At 40.4% G+C, this 25,904-nt stretch overlaps 1 protein-coding gene and 1 long non-coding RNA gene across 4 annotated transcripts in view; one reads left to right on the top strand and one right to left on the bottom strand.

The window, feature by feature from the left end:
• Positions 1 to 25,904, top strand: part of LOC144261319 (uncharacterized) — a 226,665-nt gene that overhangs the window by 28,170 nt on the left and 172,591 nt on the right. For both annotated transcript variants that reach the window (XR_013345220.1, XR_013345219.1), the window contains exons 3-5: positions 4,769 to 4,882; positions 9,605 to 9,654; positions 9,739 to 9,768. This is a non-coding gene — a long non-coding RNA (uncharacterized LOC144261319). The remainder of the gene's footprint in view (positions 1 to 4,768; positions 4,883 to 9,604; positions 9,655 to 9,738; positions 9,769 to 25,904) is intronic.
• Positions 5,460 to 25,904, bottom strand: part of BCL2 (BCL2 apoptosis regulator) — a 128,743-nt gene continuing 108,298 nt past the window's right edge. For both annotated transcript variants that reach the window (XM_077810739.1, XM_077810740.1), the window contains exon 3: positions 5,460 to 10,301. In XM_077810739.1, the coding sequence (XP_077666865.1) occupies positions 10,167 to 10,301 (135 nt within the window). In that variant the 3' untranslated portion in view covers positions 5,460 to 10,166. The remainder of the gene's footprint in view (positions 10,302 to 25,904) is intronic.

The raw sequence follows: 25,904 nt of genomic DNA, 5'->3' as shown, positions 1-25,904 counted from the left end.
CCCTAGCTGCTGTTAGAACACACACAGCTAGCTATTAGAGCTATTTTGTGACTGTAAATATTTCCGTTACCGGATACGAAAATAAAGGATCTGCCCCTGCTCCTACTGAGGTCAATGGGAGTTGTGCAATAGAATTCAGTGGGAACAGGCCCCAAGTTTGTGATATGTCTTAAGAAAAAAATGGAACTTTTTTCTGGACCACAGGTACTACCCCAAATATTCTCAGAGGTGGCCCCCCAAATTATTCTTTCCTTTCCATGTTTCAGGGATTTCCTTTGTGATTGGTCTGTCTCATTTTCCTCTTGACAGAAACACCAGGCTTGTGACCTAGACCGACAACTGGCTCTGGTGACTCAGTTTAACTGGCATCAGTGCTTCCAGTCTGTGGATGAAGATTGATTTAAATTAGAGAGAGAAGTTACACTGGGTTTTGTTTTACGTTTTAAGCAATGATATCTTAAGTGATCAGATAAGGTGTTGGGCTTGATACAAAAAAACTATACAGATAACATAAATGTTACTTAAGGGTCAAAAGGAGTTAAAAGTAAGTACATTTGTTTAAAATGAATCTGTGCCTAACGCTCACCCATGTTTTAAAGTATAAAATACAAGAACCATTTTTCTTAGAGCTGCTTGTCAGAGAAGCATTTGTGTTAACAGAGGTTGAATTTCAAAATGAGAGACATGCTTGCAGAATTTACATATTACTTTAGAGAAATAACAGCTGCTTTTGTGAGTGCAAAAAACCTGGAGCATTTAAGGGAGGGGGGGAATGGGGAACTGTTGTGAAAGTAATGAGAAGAGGATCCAAACACCTCACCTGCTTTATCCCTAGGTGTAGAGGGAATTCAAAATTAGACTCCAGATGGCGAACAAACTCTGAACCATGTGAGCTTCCAGCCAATATCCCTCGGCAACGTTAATTTACAGCCTAATGAGTGAGCACCTTGGTTTTCTGCCAGTCCTAGCTAAAAGCACATTATACGAGGACTCTAACATAGTCAGCAATCCGTTCCAGGCCAGAACTTGGGCCACATATTTGTGAGGTGAAATTAGACAGCACAGCCTGTTAGCTGGCTGGGAGAGACAAACAGATTTGTCTGTGTTCAGAGTCCTCAGTGAAAAGATTCCCCATATATTGTGAAAAAGCTCTGTCCTTGCCTCCGTGGGTCCTGCGTTTCCTGGCGGATTTCGCTAGCCTCAGAGGATCACTGTGACCCTCCACGTAACCCTTCTCTCTCTAGAGACAAGGGTCACAGTCTACTGAGCCATTTTCATCATAAGCCAGCGAGGGAGGTGAGGAGAAGTTATCCTTCCTTGCACAGTCTTTGTTGTCTCCCAGTCTTAGTGATTAATCAGGGGGCAAAGGTGGTGGTGGTGGGGAGCCCGGGTACTCCAGCCCAGAGACCCTAATAGTATCAGCTATGGTAGCTGACCTTTTAGAAACATGACATGTACAATTCCCTGGGCTACTTCCCCCACAGCAGCCCTTACTTCCTCAAGCTCCACTTCACCCTTACCTCAGGGCCTCCTTCCGTGTGCCTGATATGGTGTGTACTACTCAGCCTCTCCAACAGCACAACTTCCTCCCACAGCTGCTTACATGCACACCCACCTGACTAACTGGGAGGCTTTTAACTAGTTTCAGCCAGTCCCTGATTGGCTCCAGGTGTCCCAATCAACCTAGCATTCTCTCTGCCTTCTGGAAAGTTCTTAATTGGCCCCAGGTGCCTTGATTGACTAGGAGCAGCTTCCATTTCACTTAACCTGGTACCAGGGATTTGTTTAGCCTGGAGCTAATATATCTATCTCACACTACTTTTCTATAGCCATCTGGCCTTGCCCCGTCACAGTATTCATTACAGCCAGGTACTGTCCCTTCTCCACTGGCTGTCCGGACTACAGATACCAGCATCTGTGTTTTATAAAAATTGGTTTGCCACAATTGTCATTCAGGTTATTTAGAGGGTTTTGCATTATTAGATTCAGGTGCTGGGTTGCTTCTTTGTTGGATGAAAGACTAATCAGGGTGTGGCTAACAGCTGAACAAATCAGAAAACATTAGAAAACCCTCTGAAAGAGTGTGTTTAACTGTAATGAATTTGGCTTTCCTTATTACAGTGCAAGGTACAAAAGTTGTCACAGTGGGCTTTTATATATATTATTAGATATGGAGTTTTAGCAGGGATCAGTGATACATTTTCAAGGAAGGATAATTCATATTTCCTTGTCAGATATAAAAATTATCTTGGTCTGTAATTAGATCTTCAGACTCCCCCTGCACCCTGCCATTTTTTTTTCCAGATTGCCCAAATATCACACGAAAACTTGACTTCATCCTGAGAGATTTTCATCACCTCGACAGCCTGATAATTTTGGGATTTTATCAAAATTTTATTCAGATTCCCAAGGCCCGTGCCACATTCTGCTTCTCAGTCCTCCAGGGTTCTGTGCATTCGTGTGGGGGTGGTGACTGCAGAGTGCATTCTACTGCCACAGATGTCAATAGGAGTTTGCAGGCACACACCACCTTTAAGTGTGAGCCCTTATGGAGACCAGCAAGCTTTTTATGTTAAGATATTGGTGAGGTATTTTTAATTGTTCAGGTAATGGTCAGTGTTTACATTTTTGTGGGGTTTTTTTTTATGGATTGTTTTGCATTATTACTGCAGGGGGAACTATGTAGCTTTTTAATTTGATTAGCAGGGAGGGAGGACACACACACGCACACACTCTTCCTTTTTTAAGAGGGCCATTTTATATCTGCTTTTACTATCGACTTCTTCCACTCAGGTGTTTCAATCAGCTCATTGACAACGATGATCAGATGTTCAAATAGTTAATTTGATCTTTGTTGTCTACCCAGCTTGCTAAATGAACTTCTTTCACTTGTCTTATCAGTAAGTAGGGTGACAAGATACCAAGTGTGAAAAATTGGGAGAGGGAGGTAATAGTTGCCTGTATCAGACAAAGCCCCAAATATCGGGAGGTCTGATCACCCTACCAGTAAGGCTAGGTAACACCTTTCTAGAAGAAATTCTTGCTAGCATGTAAAGGTGGAATTCACTCCTGTGAAGAAGGCCAATACATAGCTCCTCTACGGGCATAATAGTCGCACAGCTGAAGTGCTGTGACTATACCATTATAACCCTGTAGCATAGAGGCAGATTATAGCAACAGAAAGGGTTTTTCCTTTACTGTAGGAACTCTGTCTCCCTGAAAATGATGGTAGCTAGGTCCACAGAAACAGCCTTCCAGTGACCTAGCTGTGTCTACTCTGGGGGTTATGTTGGCATAGCTACCCTCAGGATGTAGATGTACCATTTAGGGCTTAAATGAGACACAGTGGTACATAACCCTTGTTTTGCTTCTCTGAGCAGGGGTAAATTTCACCCAGTATGATTGTTAGTCTATTGATTAATGAAGGCACAAGTTTAAAGGACAATACAGGGATTTAGCCTTAAGGATCATAACTGTGGGTACTGACAAGGTTAAAAAGCACTTTGGAAAAATGGATGGAAGGAGAAAATCCAGTGAGTCAATGGGTTTACAATACTCTAGGATCATTACAAACTTTGTTGAGGAGCTGGGTGTAAGGGAGCTGCTCCTTCATGTGCATTCATGGGAAAATTTAGGGGAGGCAAAATTAGAGATCTCTTTTTGTAAATGTAGCTTGTTATTTTCTGTCTAGTCAAGGTTTTTCTGAGGGGACTCTCACCACGGAATCTAGTGCACATTTTGGTTGTCAGGTCTGAAACACATTCTGACTCAAGCCAAACTTACTTCCCCTTCATCTTGTTCTCCTCATCATCTTACTGCACTTCTGCCCAGGTCACTAGTGCCATTACAGATGCTCATCTCTCAACCATTCAGAAAAGAACCAGCGCTTGCACCCAGTGACAAAAGGGAAAGGAGAGTCTGTGGAATGGGCATGCACTGGGATTGTTTACATATATTTTGCCTCTCTCGTGGAGAAACTTACACGATCACCTCTCCACACTTCAGATGTCATTCTAAAAAAGAGGCGCCTCCCTAACTCCCCTCCTACCCTTTTTAGGGCCAATTAAACTAAGCCCTTAAGATGTAAAATATCTCAATACTCATGGGCGCTGATGATAATGGCAGCAAACCTGTAAGAATAACAGAAACATAATCTTTCTTATTCTTAGTGTTGGTTAATCTTGCTATTATAATTTCTCAATGTCTTTGCTGAGCAACTTTTTACTCTAGTATAAATAATCAGTTAGTTACAGCAGACAACTAGATAAATGAGAGAGCCAAAATGCAGTCATGGCCTAGGGTTTCCAAAATGTGAGGTGCATCTGCCTCCTATATTTCATAATGTGTTGGCCCATCAAACACTGGATGTTATAGCTTGATGTTTGGGGCCCATGCAGGAAAATTCTGACAATCCAGACTCTCTAAAATATGACCTTGACCAAACGTCCTTCTCTTTTGACAAATTCTGTTCAGTTCTGGTTCTCGATATTGTGCCTATCACCACGGTACCTTAGCTGCAGTGACTCAGGTTTGGGCTCCAGAAAAGAGAGAATTTGGGTAAAAAATGTAAAGTGTTTGAATGGAAGTTAAATGCCATTGTTTATGAGCTGCCAACACACTTTTTATCATACTTATGGAAAATTCTTATATTTCATTCTTTTTCTAGGAGCAAGTCTTGTCATGTTAATATGCCCAAAAGCAGGATTCTGCTATTGACAACACTGGATCTTAGCTTGTATGGTCCCATTTTGACATGGCTGTTTTCTAGGTCTCCTCTGGAAGATTCCCAAGCTGCGTGGTACTTGATTTATCTACTTTGGAAGGATGAAACCTGAACTGACTTGCTTGCTGGGACCCAAGCCCATAATTCCAAAAGGCCTAGGTATGATAAAATTAAAGCTCAGATCACTAGGCCATACCCTTTGAATAATCTTATCTAGGGTCCAGTCGTGGAAGCACTTAGACCGCAATTCTGCAATAATCTCTGTCTAGGCAGACACCTGACTTAACAAGGTGCTTGGAGTGGGTGCAGGAGTCCACCTCAGTACTGTCAATCTCAGGTGTTTAAAAATCAGAAGTTGGATCCCCAAAAAATCAGGACATTGGCTTGAAAAAATCACAAGATTTTTAAAAACACACATTTGAAGTTCTGTTTATTTGCCGTCTGGCTTTGAACCTTTCAGGCTTCTCTCTGCAACCATGAAGGCCAAAAATCCAATTCACATGACTCTGGTATCTAGGGCTTTAGGAAAAACATCAAATGTTAAGCGATTTGCAATTAAAATCAGGTGAGTTGGCACTGCTTCCACAGAGCTCATTGCAGGATGATGGTTTTATATGCAGCCCAGTGTGTCAACAGAACTATTAAGTAGTAAACTCTAAACTCTAGCATTTACAGGATCACACTCATAAGATGTTTGCCAATAGAGGGAAAAGTAAAATGTTACTAACCATTTAAATTTATAACAAGTAACTCACAGTGTACTTTATTATTTCTTCACAATATTAACTAGACAGACATAGAAAGTTTAATGGCAACATGTAACAGTTTAAACTCAAAGAACAATGTAATCATGTTAAACAATAATAAACTGGCAAACTACTTTACCTTACATACATCATCCAAGATAATGCATAAACAATATCTGCTTATATACAATGATGCTGGTGATATTTAAAAGTCAAATATTCAAAAGAAAAAGAAACAATGCTATTTAAATAATAAAAATATACATGATTTTTTGTGTGTGATGGGCATTCTTAATGCTCTATAACTTGGTTGTAAAGATTTCACTCCAGGATGAATCTGCATTAACTTTTAGCACAGGAGCACATTTTAAAACCAATTTAGATTAAATTGATTCCTTGTCTGTTATTGCTTAGTTTTGTTTTAAAGATATATAGGAATGCAAAATAAAACTGAATTTTTCTGGTTTCAGAGGATATTTACACAAAATCCAAAAAAAATTAACTTATCATACATGGTATTAGGAGTCATTAACAAATAATGTGAATGAATCCATATGCTATCTTGTTTAAAAAAAAAAAATTAGAAATCCAGGCTCTTTGCACATGCAAGTTCATCACACTTTTCATCAACATTTAAAAAGATGTTTTGATATGAAATTAGTGCAGATACATGGCCAACCGCATCACCATGCAGATCTCCCACTGAGGTGAATGGGAGGTTTGTGTATGCAAGGACAAGAAGTTTTGGGCCCATAACCTGCACCTTGTATCATCCCATATTGACCTTCACACGTAAAAGTCTGTTTCTAAAGGAATTATTCCAGTCTCTAGCTGTGTGCTTTATTAAAGCATCCCATGATTTCACATATCACAACAGGAAACTCAGAAAATATATTAATTGTAATTATGGGTTGATGCACAAACATGTAGGTGGTTACGATTGAAATCTACTACTTGGACCATTGTGGCCAAGCTTCTGCATCATACAAGACTGTGTGTACGAACCCCACTCTAACTGTCTTTCAGCCCTCACGATCCCACTTCTCTCTGTAGCTTCAATTACCACAACAGACATGTTGTTCCATTGTCAGAGCCAATGTCTGAACTACCAAGAACTATCCTCTGTTTCTCGTCTAATACTTAGTTTTAGGCTCCTTCCCCTTGTTTTAGAACTCTTATTTACTCTGTACATACAGCCCTTTGTTTTCAGTTTTTATTTTATTTAATTTTCCCTGGGAATTTATCAATGTTTATAAACACAACCGGAAAATCAGTGCAAAGAAACTATTAGTTTTTCTGGGTAAATATCGGGGTTTATTTTGGTGGATGGAAAGATGGGGTAAGGGGGAAAAGTATTCAGTAGATTAATACTTTTTGTAAAGTCCAGGAAATTTTCAGTAAAAATTGGTTAAAACTGAAAACAAAGGGGCTTATCGGTACATTGTGGAACTATAACAAATCTTAGATGATCTTATGAAGTTTTCCTTTGTTTAAAAAAACAAGACTTTTTCTTTATTATTTTATTGAAAAACAAAGCCCAAAAGAATTAAAGGACAAAAAAAAAATTGTGGTACAATAAAATCAAATATCTGATCTGGTTTGTAGATGATTGCTGCTAGAATTAACAAGGCTTTACTTCAATACTTTGGGGGGAATTTTTGTAACCTTTTGCTCTGTTTATCTTCACTGCCTAAAATTCTTTTTCTTTTCATCTAGATAAAAGGTGGCCAAATTTCTCAGATGCTTTTATCCTCAGTCATGGAGATATTTCAATGATATATCTCCTCTCAACACTTCTTAACACCTCTTCCCATGTTGTCCCTTAGTTCTCCACAGCCAAGTAACTTTAGAAGTGCAACTATTTAGATTCTGAGCTTCTTTTTATAGATTGCCACCAGGACTGATCGTGGTGAGAGAAGAAGTGATTTTTAACTGAAATGTAGTTTTGGAGCGTGACTGTAAGGCCTTGCATTTTGTAGGGAAAGTTCTGTTTCATACGGTAACAAAGAAAATGGAAGGGACAGGAATCATTGCGAAAGCAAGAGGGTTGAGGGGGAGATTTTTTAAACACGTTCAAGCTTTTATATACATTCAATGTTTCTAGTATGGTGATTAATAATAAATGCATCATCAACTATCCTTACAGCTAATGCAGCCACAATATTGTACAATTCTGCAGTCAGAATTGGAAAGCTCCATTATCTGTTTAATAAAATAACCATTAACAGTTGCCTTGACTTTGTTAACTTATTAACTAATAAGCTGGGAATCCCAGTGAATAGATACAACAGAACACAAATTGGCAGCATCTACATAATCATCTCTGTAATGTGACTACTTCATATTACTTCTAAAGCAGCTTTGAAAAATCTTGCTACTGGAGGACAGTCCAAAACAAACTCTCTCCAAATTATCTTGGTAGTATAGCAGCACAGGAATTTGTATATAGTTACTCTTTTTATATTTTTTGATCATGTAAACCGTCAATAAACAATTCAACATTGAAAAAGTTCAAGGTCAAATCATTCATTATCTCTAATGAGGGTTAATGGGCACAAACTGAAAATGAAGACTAGATTGTGAAATGTGGATTGAAACGTTAGTACAGTGCCAATTCTAGTTCATCTTTGTACCTGGCTTTCCATAAATTAAACCTGCTAGGTGGAAAAACCAAGCCCACATTCAATTCCTAATACCTGGTTCCCTATTCTTTTTAAATATTTTTCGTAAGTGCCTTGCACAAATGCATACAGTTTTGACATTTCAGGTGTGTTTACTCAGCAGAGTTTACAAATGGATCACATTTGCTTTAGAAACATTAGTTCCATTAAATGTTTCTGTAACTTTAAACCCATTTCAAATTTAAAATCCAACGCTCGCTCCATCTTTGCCCATAGAAAATGTAGGTGCCACGGACTAAATAGCAATAAAAATGCTGAGATGCACAAATCTAAAAAAAGCAGCTTTGAAGAAATCCCATCAATTACAGCCTTAACAATGAACATATCACATTCCTAAATTACTGCAGCTATTTTGCATATAATGCCACAAAGTTAGATTATTGAAATCTCAAGGTTGACTCTGCAGTTTTTCATTGTATTGTTTTCACTCTGAAAGTACTTGTATGTTATTCCTGTCCTTTTATCCAGAGCTTTCTAACTTGTCCCTGGATGTACATTTAGCCATAAATTTCATATTTTGACAATTTCATCGTAAAAAAAAAAAAATAAAAACACTTGACTTATAGAGATTTTTAAGGTGGAATTCACAGAAGCCAAAAGCTTGTTAAAGCCCACTTTAAAGTTGTTGACATGTCTAAGATATGTGGTTCCAGGATTTATGCAGTTGTTATAAAGCTGTATATTAAGTATTCTGAATTAATCTTATTTAAACTGCATTTATTGTTCGAGAAGCCGACTCAGTCCATCCTTTCCCCCTCCTTATTCTCCCCTGAAATGACAATAGGCACCTAAGGAATCTGGATGTCAGTGAGTCTCTGTCCAGCTTGAGGATTAGGACAATTTCTTCATCTTCTTTATTTCTGTAGAAAGTCTTAAGAAATTATTAGCATGAAATACTTTGGGTGTGGGTGTGAGATGGGGGAAAGAATACAGGTCATCTGACTTCTTTGTTATGAAAATGAATGTGATTTTGGTGCCCAGTTTGATAAACAAGTATAGTTCGAGCTAATCTGGAACTCAGATGAGGTCTGTTTCTTGCCAACTAAATTAAACCTTTTTCAACTTTCAGGGATTTAGAGGCCAAACTTAATTGGTTTCAAAACCCTAGAGGAGCTCAGCAAGTAAACAGGATCAGTTGCAGATATGAGCCCACTAAAATGGGACACAAGTCAGGACTCCAGCTGTGCTCTGTAGAGGCAGGCACTTAAAGTCTCATGGTTTGTGTGTGTGTAGCTGTAAAAGACATTTTACTGCTGAGGAAATCATTGAAACAGTAATTTCTTGCATGTTCAAAGGATTTCATTTCATGCGCTCATAAAGTGTATCTGAATTGACATATCGTTTTAAGGTATCAGACGATACTGTTATGATTATGATGTATTGACACCATTTGGTAGCTTAAAAATACTTTCATAAAATATATGCAATCGTATTTCAAATTGTTGTCCTTCCAGGAGACTCCTATAGATGGCTGTCCTTCGAGAAGTTGCTATTCTGACACCAAGTATGTACCATATTGAATTGTATACTAATGTCAGTACTTGCCAGCTGGAAATAATTCTAACTTCACTCCCTCTGACTTTTTTAGGATCCCATCTCCTTGGATCTGTGAGAAATTGTAAGTAAAATCAATTCAATTACACAGCCTGAAGCAGCCCAAGTAACTGCTCCCCCAAGAGAAAGCAGGTAGGTCTTTGTCAGTATATTTAATCCATCCAGCTGCATTAATTTATTTTTTTTTTAAAAAAAAAAAGCTCAAGGTATTTGGGACTCATTACAATTCATAACAATATTATGTGATACTCAGATATAAATTGTTAAATGTAAATATCTTTAATAAATAACTTTGTTTCCTGCAATGTAAAAAATAAATGATACCTCCCTTTGGCAGTAATAGCTGATTTATATTTAGCCAGGAACTTCTGCTCATAAAACTAATATCATTGTGCTACTAGAAAAAACATATTATTTTATTGTTTCGTAAGACTTTTGTAATCCATGGTTAGATGGGTGACTTCACTTATGTCCCAGATAAGCGCCAAGGGTGATGCAAGCTCCCACCAGAGCTAGACTTAGGATAGTCTTCAAAGAGATCCAGGAGAAATCAAACAAAGGTCTCATGTTGCTGCCGTACAATTCCACAAAGGCATCCTGGGTTGGGAGGAAGGGAAATAGGAATGTGAGATTCCGGAGTAATATGATATGCAGACAGGAACAAAAGACATTTATTCATTAAAGCTACCATTAATAATGGTAATAATGATAATATAATAATGATAAACACAAATTATTCAGAGAAACTAAGAAAAGCACAAGAGTGAGCTCTTTCATACATGCAGGTAACTCCGGAATCATTTTAGCATACAAACTATGACTACAATTTTAAGTTCTTTAGGTCAGGAATCGTCTTTTTGTACAGCACCTAACACAATGGGCTCCTCGTGCTACTATAATGCAAATAATAATAAATAATAATAAAATAAATCTGAGCACCTTCAGCTCCTATTGATGTCACTGGTATCTGTGGGTGCTCAGAACTTCTGAAAATGAGGCCACTTTTGCGTAGTTTCCTAAATATGGATCTAGGAACCTAACTTTAGGCAGCCAGGTTTCTTTTCAATGAAAAAATGGCTTTTATTTTGTGACCATGCTGAGCTTTACATTTTCTTGTTTTATATGTGTAGTCTCTCACGTGCATAGAAAACTGTTTTACAGACAAGAAAACTAACCTTTTTAATGAAAGGTGTCAAAAACGTCTAGACGCTAGGGGAAAAGATGAAAACTTTCTGAAGTTGTGTGTGAATTATTAATGCAATAAGATTTATGACATTAAAAGGATTAGTAATCATACTAATAATGCTTTGCACTTACATAGTGTCTTTCTTCCAAGGAGCTCAGAGCTCCTTACAAATATTAAGTCTTCTACTATCCCTGAGGGTAGTTAAATGAAGAGAGAGGTGAAAGGACTTTCAAAATGTCTCAAATTAAATTGGTGGTAGAGTTTGGAATAGAGTTGTGGTTCCCAGTTTCCTGTTGTAATTCCTATGCTCTGCTACCAAGATACTGATAGATATATATAGATATAGATATATCAGTATCTGGGTGTGTGTGTGTGTATGTATGTATGTGTGTATATATATATATATATATATATATATATATATATAGCTAACTCCTACCATTGCTTTTAAAGGTTTTAGTGGCAGGCTTTCAATTTGTTGTAGAAACTAAACATTCCTTTTTTTCAATTGCACGTTCTGTAAAATGTCTTCGGCCATCTATAATGTTACATTTTATACAAGGCGAATAGCCTCCTAAATTAACTCCTAAAATACACGAGTTCATTCATGAATTACAGCAACAGAGGAGGGGAAAGCCTGAATTACATGAAATAACAATAAACCTTTCAACCATGCTGTGTGTTTTTCATAAGATATGGACATATTATAGTACTTTACGCTGTCCTTTGTCATCTGATATTACTAGCTATTGTAGGTCAGAATGGAAAGGTTAGTTTTTGCCACAAGAGGGCATGTACGTTTTTTACATTTTGCTATTCAAATCCTGTTCAATAGAAGTTCGGCTCTGAGGGAGATGTACTTAAATGGAGAAATTGTATCTACTTCCACAATTTCTCTTTATAATAAATCCGGCACCGCTTACTGAGGCAAAACTCCTGTTGATTTCAGTGGGTGTATTGCCTGAGTTAGGGGCTGTGCGGGTTGGCCCATAGAATGACTGTGTGCAGAAAATGCATCTCTTCATATCATTTTTTGACATTTTGTTCCTTTAGGCCAATATTTTCAAATTTGTGTTTCTGAAGGTAGGTACTTAAATTCATACATAGGCACCTAAATAAAAGTCTGATATTCAATTATGCTTCCATGGAAACTCTGAGAAAATCAGGTCACTTTTATTTGCATACCTAACTTCAGAAACACAAGGGGGTTTAATAATCAGAGGGGTAGCCACGTTAGTCCACGAAAGCTTATGCCCCAATACGTCTGTTAGTCTATAAGGTGCCACAGGACACTTTGCCAAGGTTAATAATGCCGTTCTTAATGTTTTGTTGTGTTAATGTTGGGTTGTAAAACACATTTGCTGTGCTGTTTTTCAAAAAACACCTTTTACTCCTCCTCCTTACGGCTATGAGACAAAAAAAGGATTGAGAAAATGCAAGTCACGTGAAAAATTTTTAATGTTAAACTTCAGTGACGCTCTTTCTACAGTCTTGATCCTACTTCCATTACACCAATGGGAGTAGAAACATGTCCTGTATCAACCCCGCCCCCCTACCCAGGTTTAGCGGATGCTCAGCCCAATTTATTACAAAAACGATTGTTAGGAATCCAGGAGAGAGAGCTCTTGGTGCCTGGCATGAAAGTAGATGAGAGGGATGCATTAACACAATGCAAAAGCCTTGACTTAGGGCTCAAGAAAAGGAATGTCAGCACAAAACGTTAAGCATGAAATAGTTTTTGTTATTGAGACTATTATAATAACAAGATGAACCCAACCTTATGGTTTCTGTACTATATATTACAAGTAGCTACTTTATGGGTGCCTTTTTATTGCGCTTTTGCCTTCTCAAACATCCTGATTAGGCTTATTTCCGAAGCCTGTTTGAACAGCCTGTCACTATTTGTTTAAGTTTCAAACCTGTTTTAAATAAACACATGCCCATTTTATGTATTAAAACAACAGAAGAGGGGGGCCTACCCCCTCTCCCTAGTGAAAACTGCTTTTAATGCCAAGAGAACTCTAAACTGTATACAGAATGTTCCATAAGTTAGGTCTCTTTCTATGTACATTAGTACTTGTAATTGGATTTTTGTAATCTAAATTTATCTGATTAAAATGAGTGCCTGTAGTAAAAAAAAAAAAAAATACCCCCCCCACACGACTTGATACAAACTGCCTGAAGCGTTTGAAGTCCTCTGAGAAATACTCTCCCTAAGTGAAAATGCTTTGCACCCACACGGAGGCTCAGAGCCTGAATCCTGTGTACAGTTTGATGGGCCTCTGCAGAGCTGCCATGCTTACTGAAAAGGCTTGTAGATTTTGAGAGAATGGTAACTCTTGTAGTTTTTCGTTTTCTTTTGAACTTCACAGAAAGTTATGCCCCTCCTATAGAATTCTCTAGGACAGTTCAAAAACCCTACAGAAAGGATTTCCTTCTCTATGAAACTATAGGTTTTTGAAAGTAATTTCTGTAGAACCCTACTACACTCCTATTACAACAAAACCCTCCCTTTTCCTTTAATCTGTTTAAATTATGTTGAACTTTAAGGGAAGAGGGTGGTGAGGGAGGAATGGAATCCTCATGTACCTGCTGCATTCTCTTCTACAGTCCGAAAAGGACTGGCTGGTAGATCTATGGAGCTGAGTGTCATTACCAAACTGCGCAAGCTGCATGGAGGTCTTGGCCATGATGTTCTACATGGCCAGCCTGTGAGGGCACCCCATGACAGTTCTGCTCCACCACACCCACCCACAGGAGTTGGAGAGGGGATCTGCTCCCCCCAATAACCAGTCATCTCCAGTTAGCCACCCCGTCATTATTTAAGGGTAATATCACTGCAAATTCATAAAGGCTCAGTATCATTGCTACATAATCTACCTCTCTCTCGTACAGTTCAGGCTGGGGCCAGCTTTTTAAGGCTGTGTAGAACTCAATATTTCCCATATGCTGAGCCCAGTGATGCATTAACAATGTGAGTTTTCTTCATTGAAAATATAAAGGGAAAAACCAGCTTAAGTGCCACACACTGCATTTATTAGTAAGGGGGTGGTGGGCAGAGCAAACATGAGGAAGTAAAGACTTCCTTTTTCTACCTGAATCAAACAGCTGGTGAGGAAGTGACTTTATTTCCCTTGTTATCATTGGTTGACAGGATATCCTCTTGAGCCACATTGTATTGAATGAAGTGCCTATGAGACTTCCATTTCACTGAACGGGAATTGCCTTGTAGCTATTTTATGCTGCCCTCTCTGTGACTCCAAAATAAACAAACAACCAACACTAATTCTAGGCTTTTGAAGAAACTTTCATGACACAGCTTTACAGAGAATGACATAACTGCTGATGCAGAGAGTGAGTGGATGAATGACTCTTCACTTCTCCCTTGCCTTGATATATAAAGCTTAAATTTTCATAAATCTCTAGCTTTAGGAGAAGGATAGAGAATTGACTAAATCAGCCGTCTTATAAAATAAAACCTCATTAAAACGTCATCCTGCAAGTAACAAGAATGCTCCTGGAACATGAAAAAAACAGACAAATGTCTTGCTGTTTTTCCTGAAGAGTTCATTGGTATTTTATGTAAATACAGACTGAGTACGTATGCAAATAAGAGCAGCTCAGATCTACAGTACGTTGTGCCTGGTTTTGGTGTTTCAAGGGCCTGACTTTTACAGAGGCCACTAGGTTTACGCTTGGAATGCTGAAACGTTAGCAGTCCAGCAGGCTGTGCTTTTCAAATCTTACTGCAAAGGAGCAGAATTGTACTGTAATAAAATCTGTGTTGAACACCACCAGGGAAGCATCCAGGAATGGGCTTGGTTCATTATGTTCATCATTGTGATGATAGGGTTTTTATACCCTACTTTGCACATCTGGGCAACCCACTGTGCAATACGTCAAAGCACTGCATTATTTTCCAGTCATCTGTTTTCCAGCAGTGGAACTGGACTGGATTTGAGTCTTACCTTTCCCAAAAGGTTAACCTGAGGCCTAACACTTTTCAACCCAGTTAGACAAAGTATCTCTCACAATGGTGGCCTTGCTAAACTATTCCTTATCGGTACTACCTGTTAGTGCAAATACCTGCCTTAACAACCCCACAATCTCAGGGGCAAATCGTGCGGTTCTTATTCTGGCAACACTTCCATTTAAGAATAATGTGAATAAAGTCAATGGAAATATTGCCAGAATAAAGACTGCAAAATATGGCCCTCAGACTACAAGATCTATGAAACAGTTTTGATTTGTGCAGGCCAGCCCCTGTAAAGTGCTGAATATACTTAAAGAGCTATATTGATAATTATAGTAAGTATTATAATAAGTATCGCATGAGTGGTGGTGTTCTCTCTTCTGGAGGCTGAGCCTATGAGAAAAGGGATATTTCACCCACTGTTCTGAGAGACCGGTAAATAAACCTTGGTTAGGGAGAGTGATTAATTCAGTTTGGTTAACCACATGATTGGTAAGGTAGTGGTAAGTCAACTTCCACAGAAATCTACACAGTGTTCAATCTCGGCTGCATGCTTGTTAAACCAAGTCAGTATGTGAAATGTTTAAGCAATGAATCTTAGTGTTTTCAGCTCACTAAGTTCTGCAATTCCCCCCAAAAACCCCAGACCCAGTGGAGGCTGCCTTGTTTTGCTTTCATTCCTGGAAAATGAGATACTTCTGGCACTGGGATACCAGCTGGAATATTATTGCAACAGCATTACCCAATCAGTGGTATCTGATGATGTGACACCTCTTCTTAGGGAGCAATATTTATTGGAAAATGAGCAGAGAGTGCGTGGGGGGGGGGGTCTGAGGGAAGGAGATCTGTATGACCAAGCATCTCAATTCCACAAAGAATAATTCAATTTTAGGCCCATCTTCCTGTTCTAGCCAAACTAGGTTATAAAATTAGTTTTGAGGCATTTAAATTGCACATAGCATGATAGTCTAGGCGAATGTGTGTCAACATTTTTCTATTGTTCCAGCTGTGAGGAGGGAATAAACTTCATGTAACTGCTAACTGAAATTTCACATTACATAAATTAAGTAAAATATTATATTGGTACGAGTACATTTTTTACCATTAGAAGCTGGGTAAAATCTTGTTACGGGGTGAATCAAACTGATGTGTGACTGTGCCTTTCACTTATGATAGTTGTAAGAAACACTTAAAGGGGCCCAACTCAAAACAAGACCAAATAGAATCTGTCCAGAAACTAGCACCATGTGGGTGGAGGGGTTCTAGAGGGTAATGTGGCCAGCTGTGGGTGACAGCGGGCAGAACATATAGAAACTCAGAACAGATAAAGAACTGAGAGAGAGGCAAAAATGAATAAAGCCAAGTAGCCTGTGAGCACAGCGTGACCCTAGGAAAAGCTAGATAGAGATCTTTTGGGTTTATTGGCTTAAAGAGGCTTGGGGCTGTAAAATAAGAAACTGCTCCTTGTTGTTGTTGGTTCCTCCTGTGTTTGGCAAAGCAGGACTTTGATGCAATCTTGTTTTCTTTCAAGGAATATACAAAGAGAATACCAGACTCCATTGATTTCTACTTCCAACCAGAACATCCCTAGGACCCTGAAATGTCAGGCTGAAAAGGGCCATACCTTTCAAAGTGGAGAAATTGGATGCATTATAGGTTATTACATTCTCACCTCTTTAAAAATCACTTTACAAATAGAAATAAAAGTGAAAAAATGAGTGTGAAAAAGTCAGCCTGGGCCCACATTTCAAACTTGAGTATGTAAGGGTTCAAGCCTTCAAACACTTTACTACTGTGAGTAGTCCCATCACAGTTTACCGGGTTGAGGCCTAAACAAGGCAGGGGTGCTGGAACTAGAGGTGCTGCTGCACCCGCTAGCTTGAAGTAGTAAAAACAAACACCAAATACACGGTTTCCATCATGAGTACCCTCCACCCCCCATACTATACAAAAATTGTTCCAGCACCCCTGAAGTTAGGGTGCTTAATTCTGCACTTAAGCACTGAAATGCAGTTCTCATGTTAGATGCCTGACTGTCAATTTGGCACTAGACCACGTAACTCAGGAGCCCACGTTTACAAACTGGGTTCCCCTTGAGTGCTGTAGTAATACACAAAAATATTAGCACATGTGCCATTACAATCCCTGTGTGTTCCAGCTGCCAGTACCTATTAAAAACTGCTGCAAAAGAGTTAATTCATGTAAGTGTGAGAAATGGGAACCGAAAGTAGCTGCTTGTTGCCTGTTCAAGTTGTCATCAACACACTGCATCCATGGTGGAGGGCCTGGTGTTTTATTACAGCTGTTCAGTTACACTGGATCATGGGTTTGAACCTTGCTTGTTTTAATCAGCAGGTGCTTACTGAGGTTAAAAAATACACACACAAGGAAGATTAGTTTCCTAAAAGGAACTTGCTCAGAGTGATCTCAGCATTAGCCAAGGCAGCATGAAGAGGGCGAATGGAACTAGTCTGAGCAGGCTGCATCATCAGCTGAACACCACGAGGGTCCAGTCATGCATTCTCTCTAGCTTTTGCTTTTTAACACCTTAGGAAAATATGTGATCCTTCTCGTTTAAACTAGACATTAAGTTTTGATCCAAACACCTTTGGCTTGACTGACCTGCCCTCACCCTTGAGCAATAGCTACTCAGGACTGCATTTGAACTCATGGGGTTCTAGTCCAGCGCCTGTTGTATACTCTGTGTTGCTCCAGCGCCTGATGTTAAAAGTTCATGCAGTGCCACTGGCACCTTCTTCAGAAATGCCACAAATGCCTCACATGGCCTAAAGCAGACTCCTAAAAAAAAATAATCTTGTGATTGTCAAGTGACTTACAGAAAGAACTCACATTTGTAATGAAAAGGCTGCAACCAGAGTAAGAATGCTTGAGCCAAATAAACAGCCCAGGAGACTTTATTGGACAAGTACACCACCACCACCTTGGAAAAATGATATGAACGTGTGCATGTGTGTTCTTTGGCAACTACATGTTTACTGATAACCCAAGCCGTTTTCGTTTACTTGGAAAGACTTGATATAAGAAAAAGGAGTAGCAGCAGGGCTTTGGTTTTTGGCAATTCCTCTCCCTTGCCCCCCCACAAGTCAATCTCTTCCTATAGCACACGTTAAGGCAGGAGATACAGGAAACAGAAGCAGTGCTGACATTACATTGGGGAAGCATGGTAGAGCAATGTAAGCTCTCGTGATGACTACTCAGCACGCAATAATGGGAAGAATGAAGGCATCGGTTTGCAAAGTCTCCTCTTCATTACTGCAGATTTTATGCTATTCAGTGTAGTGGCCTCCAGAAGTCCTACTTCATGACTTTATCTTCCCCTCTTCCCAAGCAATAAGGGGAAATGAGATGGGGAGGTTTCCTCATCTGCAGCTGGTTGGAAGGTAGATTTTCTTTGTCCTAGTGCCTCCCCTCTGCTCCCAGCTCCTGTTCTTTTCATAATATAAATGACTCACACAACTGGAGGAGCCAGGAGATGAACAAAGGGAGACTCAGCTGGCTCATGCACCTGCACAGCAGTGTAAAGAAAAATCATGAGTCTCCTGTGAAATTAGGCACATGGGAGGGTTGTCATTAAAACGGATTTAATGGGACAAATTAAAACTTCTTCCTGCCTCAATGAACCAAACTCTGCTCGTATTCATAATGTTCTAAAGCATCCTCCAGATTCCATACAGCGTCACACACCCGCTCCGCCCTACTGACTTCATTGGGGTTGCATGAGAGCTAATACGATAGACTTTGGCAGATACAACTACATTCCTTTTGTTCACGCAATTAAGCCCTTGTTAAATCTTAGCAGGTAAGAGCTAGCATGGACAATATGAAAATCCAGGGCCAGGTCAGTGTGTAAGAATATGATTAATATACAGATTGAGAGACTGCATTTTGTTATTCAAATCAGTTCTTTCAAAGTTCATTTGCATAGATAGTTGTAATCCATTAACTACGACAGTTAGGCTTGTTCAAGTACCACAGCACAGAAAACAAAAAAACCCGAAGACTTAAAAACAAGAGGCACCAAAGTGAAAAATAGCTGAAACTCCCTCAAAAAAGACAATTCCTGCTGGGATGTTTGAGAGAGCAACACTTTTCTTATCATACATGTTTTTCTGTACAAAAATAGTCTGCTAGTGATAGAAGCAAAGGCAGAAGGTCCATGTTTTAAAAGGTATTCCTATACTGCAATTAAAAACCCGCCGGTGGCCTGTGCCAGCTGACTCAGGCTCAAGGGGCTTGGGCTAAGGGGCTGTTTAACTGCAGTGTCGCCATTCCGGCTGGAGCCCAGGCTCTAGGACAGCGTGAGGTGGGAGAGTCCCAGGAGCCCAAACATCTACACAGCAATTAAACAGCCTGTCAGCGTGAGCCTGAGTGACCTGGCATGGGCCAGCTGCAGGTTTTTAACTGCAGTGTTGATATACCTGTAGTCACAAAACTGAACTGATGTTAAAGGAGAATAAGAAAAAAAAATCTTTTATTTTCAAAATCAAACCATCATTCATTTTAACTAAATGTTAAGCAGTGATCTCTTTGTTAGTCTGTGCATTAATTTATACTACACTCTTCCTAGCAGGCTAAATAATTCTCACTGCAAATGAAATGCACCTTGAGAACCAATAAGTTTCCTAACAAACTGACTATACCATAAACTTAGGATAGGATTTTATGGGTAGCTGAGCACCTGCAGCTCCAGCTAAAGTTGTGAATGCTCAGTCTCTCTTGCAAATCAGACCCCAGTACAAGCCCAGTAAGTTCCAACATTTTTCATGCAATTCTACCGGTTTACCAGACATAAACATTGCTAGGGTGTACACAGCTGATCACATGGTAACATGCTGCCTATTGCAATTTATCAATGGCTCATGCAGGGTGCACAGAATCTTTCTAGACTGAGCCAATAGGTAGAGTGAAAGCTTAGAGTGCAAGCCCTTTGGGGCAGGAACCGTGTCTTTGTTCTGTAATCGTATAGCACCTAGCACTATGGGGGTCTCGACCAGAGCTCCTAGGCACAATCACAATACAAATAATAAATAATAATAATAATGAGTCCCAGTAACAAAGTACCACTGAAGCCTGACGTACCGCTGTTGGCAAACTGTACACACAAGTCTTTGGGAACAGCTGAAGTAAAGCATAGCTACAGCACACTGAATTCCTATTGTTAGTCACAATAGAAACTAAAAGGAACATTATTTGGTTAACCATTTTTTTTTTTGTAATCTTGGACACTATTAAGGCCTGAGCTTCAAAAGGGCTGAGCAAGCATACTTCCATTTGTCTTCCATTGGAGTTGTGGCTGTCCAGCACCTCTCACAAACCAGGCCCTTAGTGTACAGTTTCTGAGAAAAACAAATCAGATTCAAGTTCACGGAATGCTTAAGCCTGTCACAGTGATCTAGAGTTCACAGCACTAGGAAGGAGAGGGCCGTGATCCCGACAGGAAAACGCTTCATTTATTTATTTGTCTGGCTTTTACTACAATGAATAGGAAATTCACACAAAATTTCAGATAATCAAAAGAAGAGTAGGATGCAAAAACAGGAACACCATCCGAGACAGCAATAAAAATTAAATATAATTAAATATACATCCAAATTGTGCTGGAAGGCATTACTCTATTTGTGAAGTAACTATTACTTCAAAAATTGATAACTGTCAACCAAAATTGGCATGACGTAAGTGTATAGTAGAGCAAGTAAAGTGTACTGTATGTAGCACAAGTAAATCTTCTGTCTACCTAGCAAGCTAGGTCAGTGCCAATGGGTCCATCCAGAGTGAGGTTAAAAGGGAATGTGCTTTAGCTACAAGTGCTGCATAGAAGTTGATGAAATCATGGACTGATAAAAACACTGTGTGGTACCAAAGTGAAATTGTATCAAACCAGTGTACTACCAGCATTACGCCATGATCTGGAAGCAGCTGCATTAAATGAAATGGACATCAACAGTCTGGAAGCAGTCGAGATGAGAGTTCCTTGGAAAAGGGGCAAGTGGAATGATTTTAATACAAAATGAAGAGGTTAGAAAGAAGGAGAGCAGGATGTGAAATCAGGGTACGCCATTGGCTGCAATCAAAAAGATTACAGTGATGGGGAACTGCAGAAGACAAACAGATGATAAAATAATGCAACCACAACTGAGGTCACTCAGACCGATGGGCCCACCACCAACTAGGCAGCAAAACAGCGTGTGCACAGGCACGGCCAGGCTGGGCTTAATGGAGGAACAAGCCAAGGACAGGAATGAATAGCAATGCAGTAACTGCTCCCTCTGTCGGCAAAGATGCTCTGGGGTGAGAAGAAGAGGAGAAGTGTACTGTGTGCTTCCTAAAATCTATTCATTTAATTCTAATTAATTTTAATAACTAGGTGTTCAAAAGTCATCACTGCAAATATTACAGATTCTTCTATATGGAGAGAACCCAAAATATCCTCTTCTCTGTATACATCCCACACACAGTGATTTCTGCACTAGCAACCACCACTGGAAGGCAAATCCCTGTCTAAAGTGGCCACTTCAAGTATCTACAAGAATTTATTAAAATGCTATCCACATAGAGGATAGCTAGGCACAGAGGAAAATAAATACAGGATCCTTGGGATCCACATCTGGTATAAAGAGAGGAACCAGATGCAGCAATGAATCACAGCAGCCGGCCATAGCACTGCACACAGGATGACTCCTGCTGGCAGCCACCTGCTAGGGCTGCCTCAGTTGAGAAGATGATCAAGGTCTCAAGTCTCCCCTGCCCTCAAGCTCTGCCACACCCCCACTTTGCCCCATGCCCCCAAACCTCCCATCCCTAGTGTGCCTCTGCCCCCACCATCAGAGGTGGGTTGGCGCAGGAGCTCTCTCTGTTCGCGTTATGCCCACGGGTAGTTCACCTCTGCAAAGAACATTGTCTGTTGGCTATTCACAGCTGTAATCCAATGAAGAAGTGACATAACCACCAATGATATGGCTTTAGGACCATCTCTAATTAACTGTTACATTTTAGCCTGTCTCAGGAAATAAATTTTTGTCTGATATGCTGTCTAGGTTCTTATACCACACACATTGCTGTGGAATCTGAGCATCTAGTGATAGATGGATGCAATTTAGTTAGACCTTCTGCAAGCTGACAGTGGAAGTTGCAACCCAATATCCTATTGCTCCTAAATACTGACAGCTGTTTGCCAGAAACCAGCTCTAGTGAAGCTGCCTCAAAAGTTCCCAAACTTAGCAGGCCTTCTGCTCGGTTATGTTCCCAGATAACGCAAGAACATAGAACGGGAAACTTGCCAAGCATCATGCGGAACCAAAACAGAAATTCAAAGTGCTGCAGGTCTGAGAGCCAATGGAACATACCAGCCTGCCAAAATGCTACTGTATCATTCCCAACAAGCTCACTGCATCAAGATTTTACTTTGAACTTGATTTTCTTTGTATCTGTCTGTGTGGGGAATATGTCTACACATCAAATAGAGTGTAGCCACAGCAGCATGGTGGCGAAATTGGCTAGCCGCCCTGAGTGCATACCCATTGGAGACGTCAGACATGTACATGGTGTGGGTAGCTCCTTCCACCACTTGTGCCATGTGGATGTGTCTTCTCAAGTGTAGACATACCATAAGAGGCTCATCCATCAGAGGCCAGGAGCATCACTGCTTCTTTAATTCATAGTAAATAAAAAAGTCACAAACAATTACAAATCATTTCTTCATTTCAAAAGTTGGAATCGGCCTTCAGATTTTGTGGATACTTAAGGCTTGATCCTGCTCTGATTGTCGGTAGGAACAGGATCATTCCCTGAAAGAGCAGTTTTAAATGCCCCTTCTTCTGATTATCATAAGAGTCAAGACAAGAAGATAGAGAGGGACTGAAGGTTGGGGAAGATTAAATTGTACTAAATACTGTTCAAAAATACTCTGTTAAACTGGAGGTCTGATTTGCTTAAGGGAAGAGAAAAATGGAGGGCTTGTCTACGCTAGAAATTTTGCTGCTGTAAATATCCCAGTATAGTTAAAGTGGCAACCCCTAGAGTGGGCCTGATTATAATGGTATATGAAGCAAAATAATCTATACTGATATAAGGCATCTTTATAGTGGTATAAGTGTGTGCACACTGGGGCTATGTCTGCACTATGGACCTTACAGCTTTGCCACTGTAAGGTCTCCTTTGTAGCCGCTCCGTGCTGGTGAGCAGGGTTGGCCTTACCATGAGGCGAACTGAGACGGCCACCTCAGGTGCCAGGTTATGGGGGGGGCACCACTAGGACCCAGAGTGTAGAAAATTGTCTGCTGCTGGTGCGTATGTATTCTCTCTGCTCGAGATGCACAGAGATGGTGGAGTGCTGTGCTGGAGGAAGGAGGGCACAAGAGACGTAACAGGCAGGCAGAAGAAAAGGTGAGAGGAAATAACAGAAAGCAGCAGGAGCTGCAGGGAGAGAGGAGGAAGAGCCTCTTACGTATCTCTCTAGCACGCCCAGGAGCCTGGACTGATTAATACCAGCTTCTCAGGGAGCTTCCTGTTTCCTGCTGCTTCCCTGAACCCACTTGAGGAGAACAGGCAGTCAACTGAAGTAGTAGGAGCCATTAGGCCCTTAAGATGCTGATCTCTTCCCTCACTCAGGCCCTGCTACCAGCCTGCTTATTTGTCCCCTTCAACTGAGTGTTGAGAGCCACTATAGCTGGCACAGAACAGCAGTCATGAGTGAAAGAAGAAAACGCCCCTCTGGGGCAGCATTCAGAAAAAGAAAGAAAGCAAAGGAAGCTTTTCTGTCTAAGCAGGCAGGAGCTCTCCTGAGATACATAGACACAAATGTTCACGGGGAGCCTTCAGGCCCCAGTGAGGATGTGAGTGGTGAGGAGATGCCTGATCTTCCAGTTAGTCAGAGTGCAGGTGACCTGGCAGCTACTGCAGCATCCTTATCTCCATCTCATATGGATGTAACCATGCACATTCCTGAAGAAAAGTGTAGATCAGAGAAGAGTGTGGTGGAAGCGCAAGAAACAGCTGCTGCTGAGTTTAGTTCCTTAAGTCTAGATGATCCAGGACTGTGGACCAACTTGAGCAGTAGCCTGAGGGACTTCCTTGTACTGCATGGGCCACAGCAAGTGAAAAACTTCATGTTCCCATGCAGTTCTCATTCATTGAACTTGGTGGTCAGTGACCCAGCATCAGCTTCTAGTGACACTGCTGAATTTTTAAATGTAATTCAAAGCATCTATGTATTTTTCTCTGCATCAACTCATCAATGGCAAATTTTGAAGCAACATCTGGGAACATCCTCTCTGACACTGAAACCACTGAGTGCCACACGATGGGAAAGTTGACTGGAGGTGTTCAAGCCTTTCAAACACCAAATTGGGAAGATAGATGATGCTGTAGTTGCCATTATGGAGGATAATGCTATGACAGGAACTGTTCGTGGGAGAACAGTGGCAGAGGGAAATGGAATCACCAGAAACATACATAACTTCAAATTTCTGTGTGGCTTAGTGTTGTGGCATGATATACTGTTTGAAATAAATGTTGTAAGCAAGAGACTCCAAGGTGTTGACCTTGATATATCTGGAGCAATGGAACAACTGGACAAAGCAAAGTCATACCTACAGTCTTACCGGTCAAATGGGGGATTTCAACATGTTCTGAAGAGTGCACAGAAATTGGCAGATGAACTTCACACTGAAGCTATTTTCCCACCCATTCAAGAATACAAGAGTCACCGAAGAAGAAGACATTTTGATTACGAGGCATGGGATAATCCCATAAGAGACCCCAAACAACAATTCAAAGTTGAATTCTTTAATCAGGTGCTAGATTGTGCAATACAGTCAGTTGAAGAACGTTTCGTGCAGCTCAAGGAACACAGCAGTATATTTGGGATGTTGTATGATATTCCAAAACTCCCCACTATACCTGAAGAAGACCTACACCAGCAATGCAGGGCACTAGAAACAGTGTTGACAGATGATGACATGCGCGATACTGACACAAGTGAATTAGGTGATGAACTGAAAGCCCTTTCAAGATACATTTCAGCAGGATCAACTCCAAAGGCTGTTCTGGAATATATGTACATAAATAAGAGGACCACCCTCTTTCCAAATGCTTTTGTTGCTCTGCGCATACTTCTAATGCTTTCTGTAACGGTTGTCAGTGGAGCATGCAGCTTCTCCAAGTTGAAGTTAATAAAAACACATCTATGCTCCACAATGACACAGGAGAGGCTGGTCGGCCTTGCAACCATCTCAATAGAGCATGAGCTGGCCCAGAGTGTGGACCTTCAGCAGGAAGCAGTTCAAATCTTTGCAACCAAGAAGGCATGGAAAGCACCACTTTGATTATTCAAACAGATAAAAATGCCAGTGTTTATTATGCAGACAAGAAAAGTTACATTTGCTGTTCAGGCGTTTGAAAGTTAAGTGTTACTTAAAATTTTTGAACAAGGCATCTGAAGTTGTTAGTTCTCCTTTACTGGGGTAGGTAGCAGAGCAGTACCATGAGAGAAGTAGAACAGGAAGAAGGCAGAATTGAGACCTTTCAAAATTTTGGCCCAAGCGAGGGGGCATGGGGGCATCATTTGAGTTCCCCGCGTCAGGTGCCAAAATGTTGTGGCCCAGCCCTGCTGGAGAGAGAGAGCTTTCCTGAATGCATAATTAAACCACCCCCCAATAGCAGCCGTAGCTATGTCAGCAGGAGAGCGTCTCCCGCCGACATAGTGCTGTCCACACCGGTGCTTTTGTCGGTGAAATTTATGTCAGTTGGGGTGTGTTTTTTTCACATCCCTCAGCAACAAAAAAGTGTTAGTGTAGCCAAAGGCTAGGGCTTATACTAGTATAAATAATCCGTAAAAAAAAAAAAAAAAAAAAAATCACACCCCTAAATGACGTAGTTATACCAATATCACTTTTCTGGGGCAGACCTGGACCTAGTAAGCCAAGAGGAGGGGGTGAGGGAGCAAGGGTGGAGGAATCATTTGCAGGCTACTGATTTATTATAATTTGTTCTTTAAAAGATCTTGCAGATCTTTCATGAAAGC

The sequence above is a fragment of the Eretmochelys imbricata genome, chromosome 2, assembly GCF_965152235.1.
Source record: "Eretmochelys imbricata isolate rEreImb1 chromosome 2, rEreImb1.hap1, whole genome shotgun sequence".
Classification (NCBI taxonomy): Eukaryota; Metazoa; Chordata; order Testudines; family Cheloniidae; genus Eretmochelys; species Eretmochelys imbricata.
The sequence above is the reverse complement of the archived record's forward strand: the minus strand, read 5'-3'. Positions and strand labels throughout refer to the sequence as shown.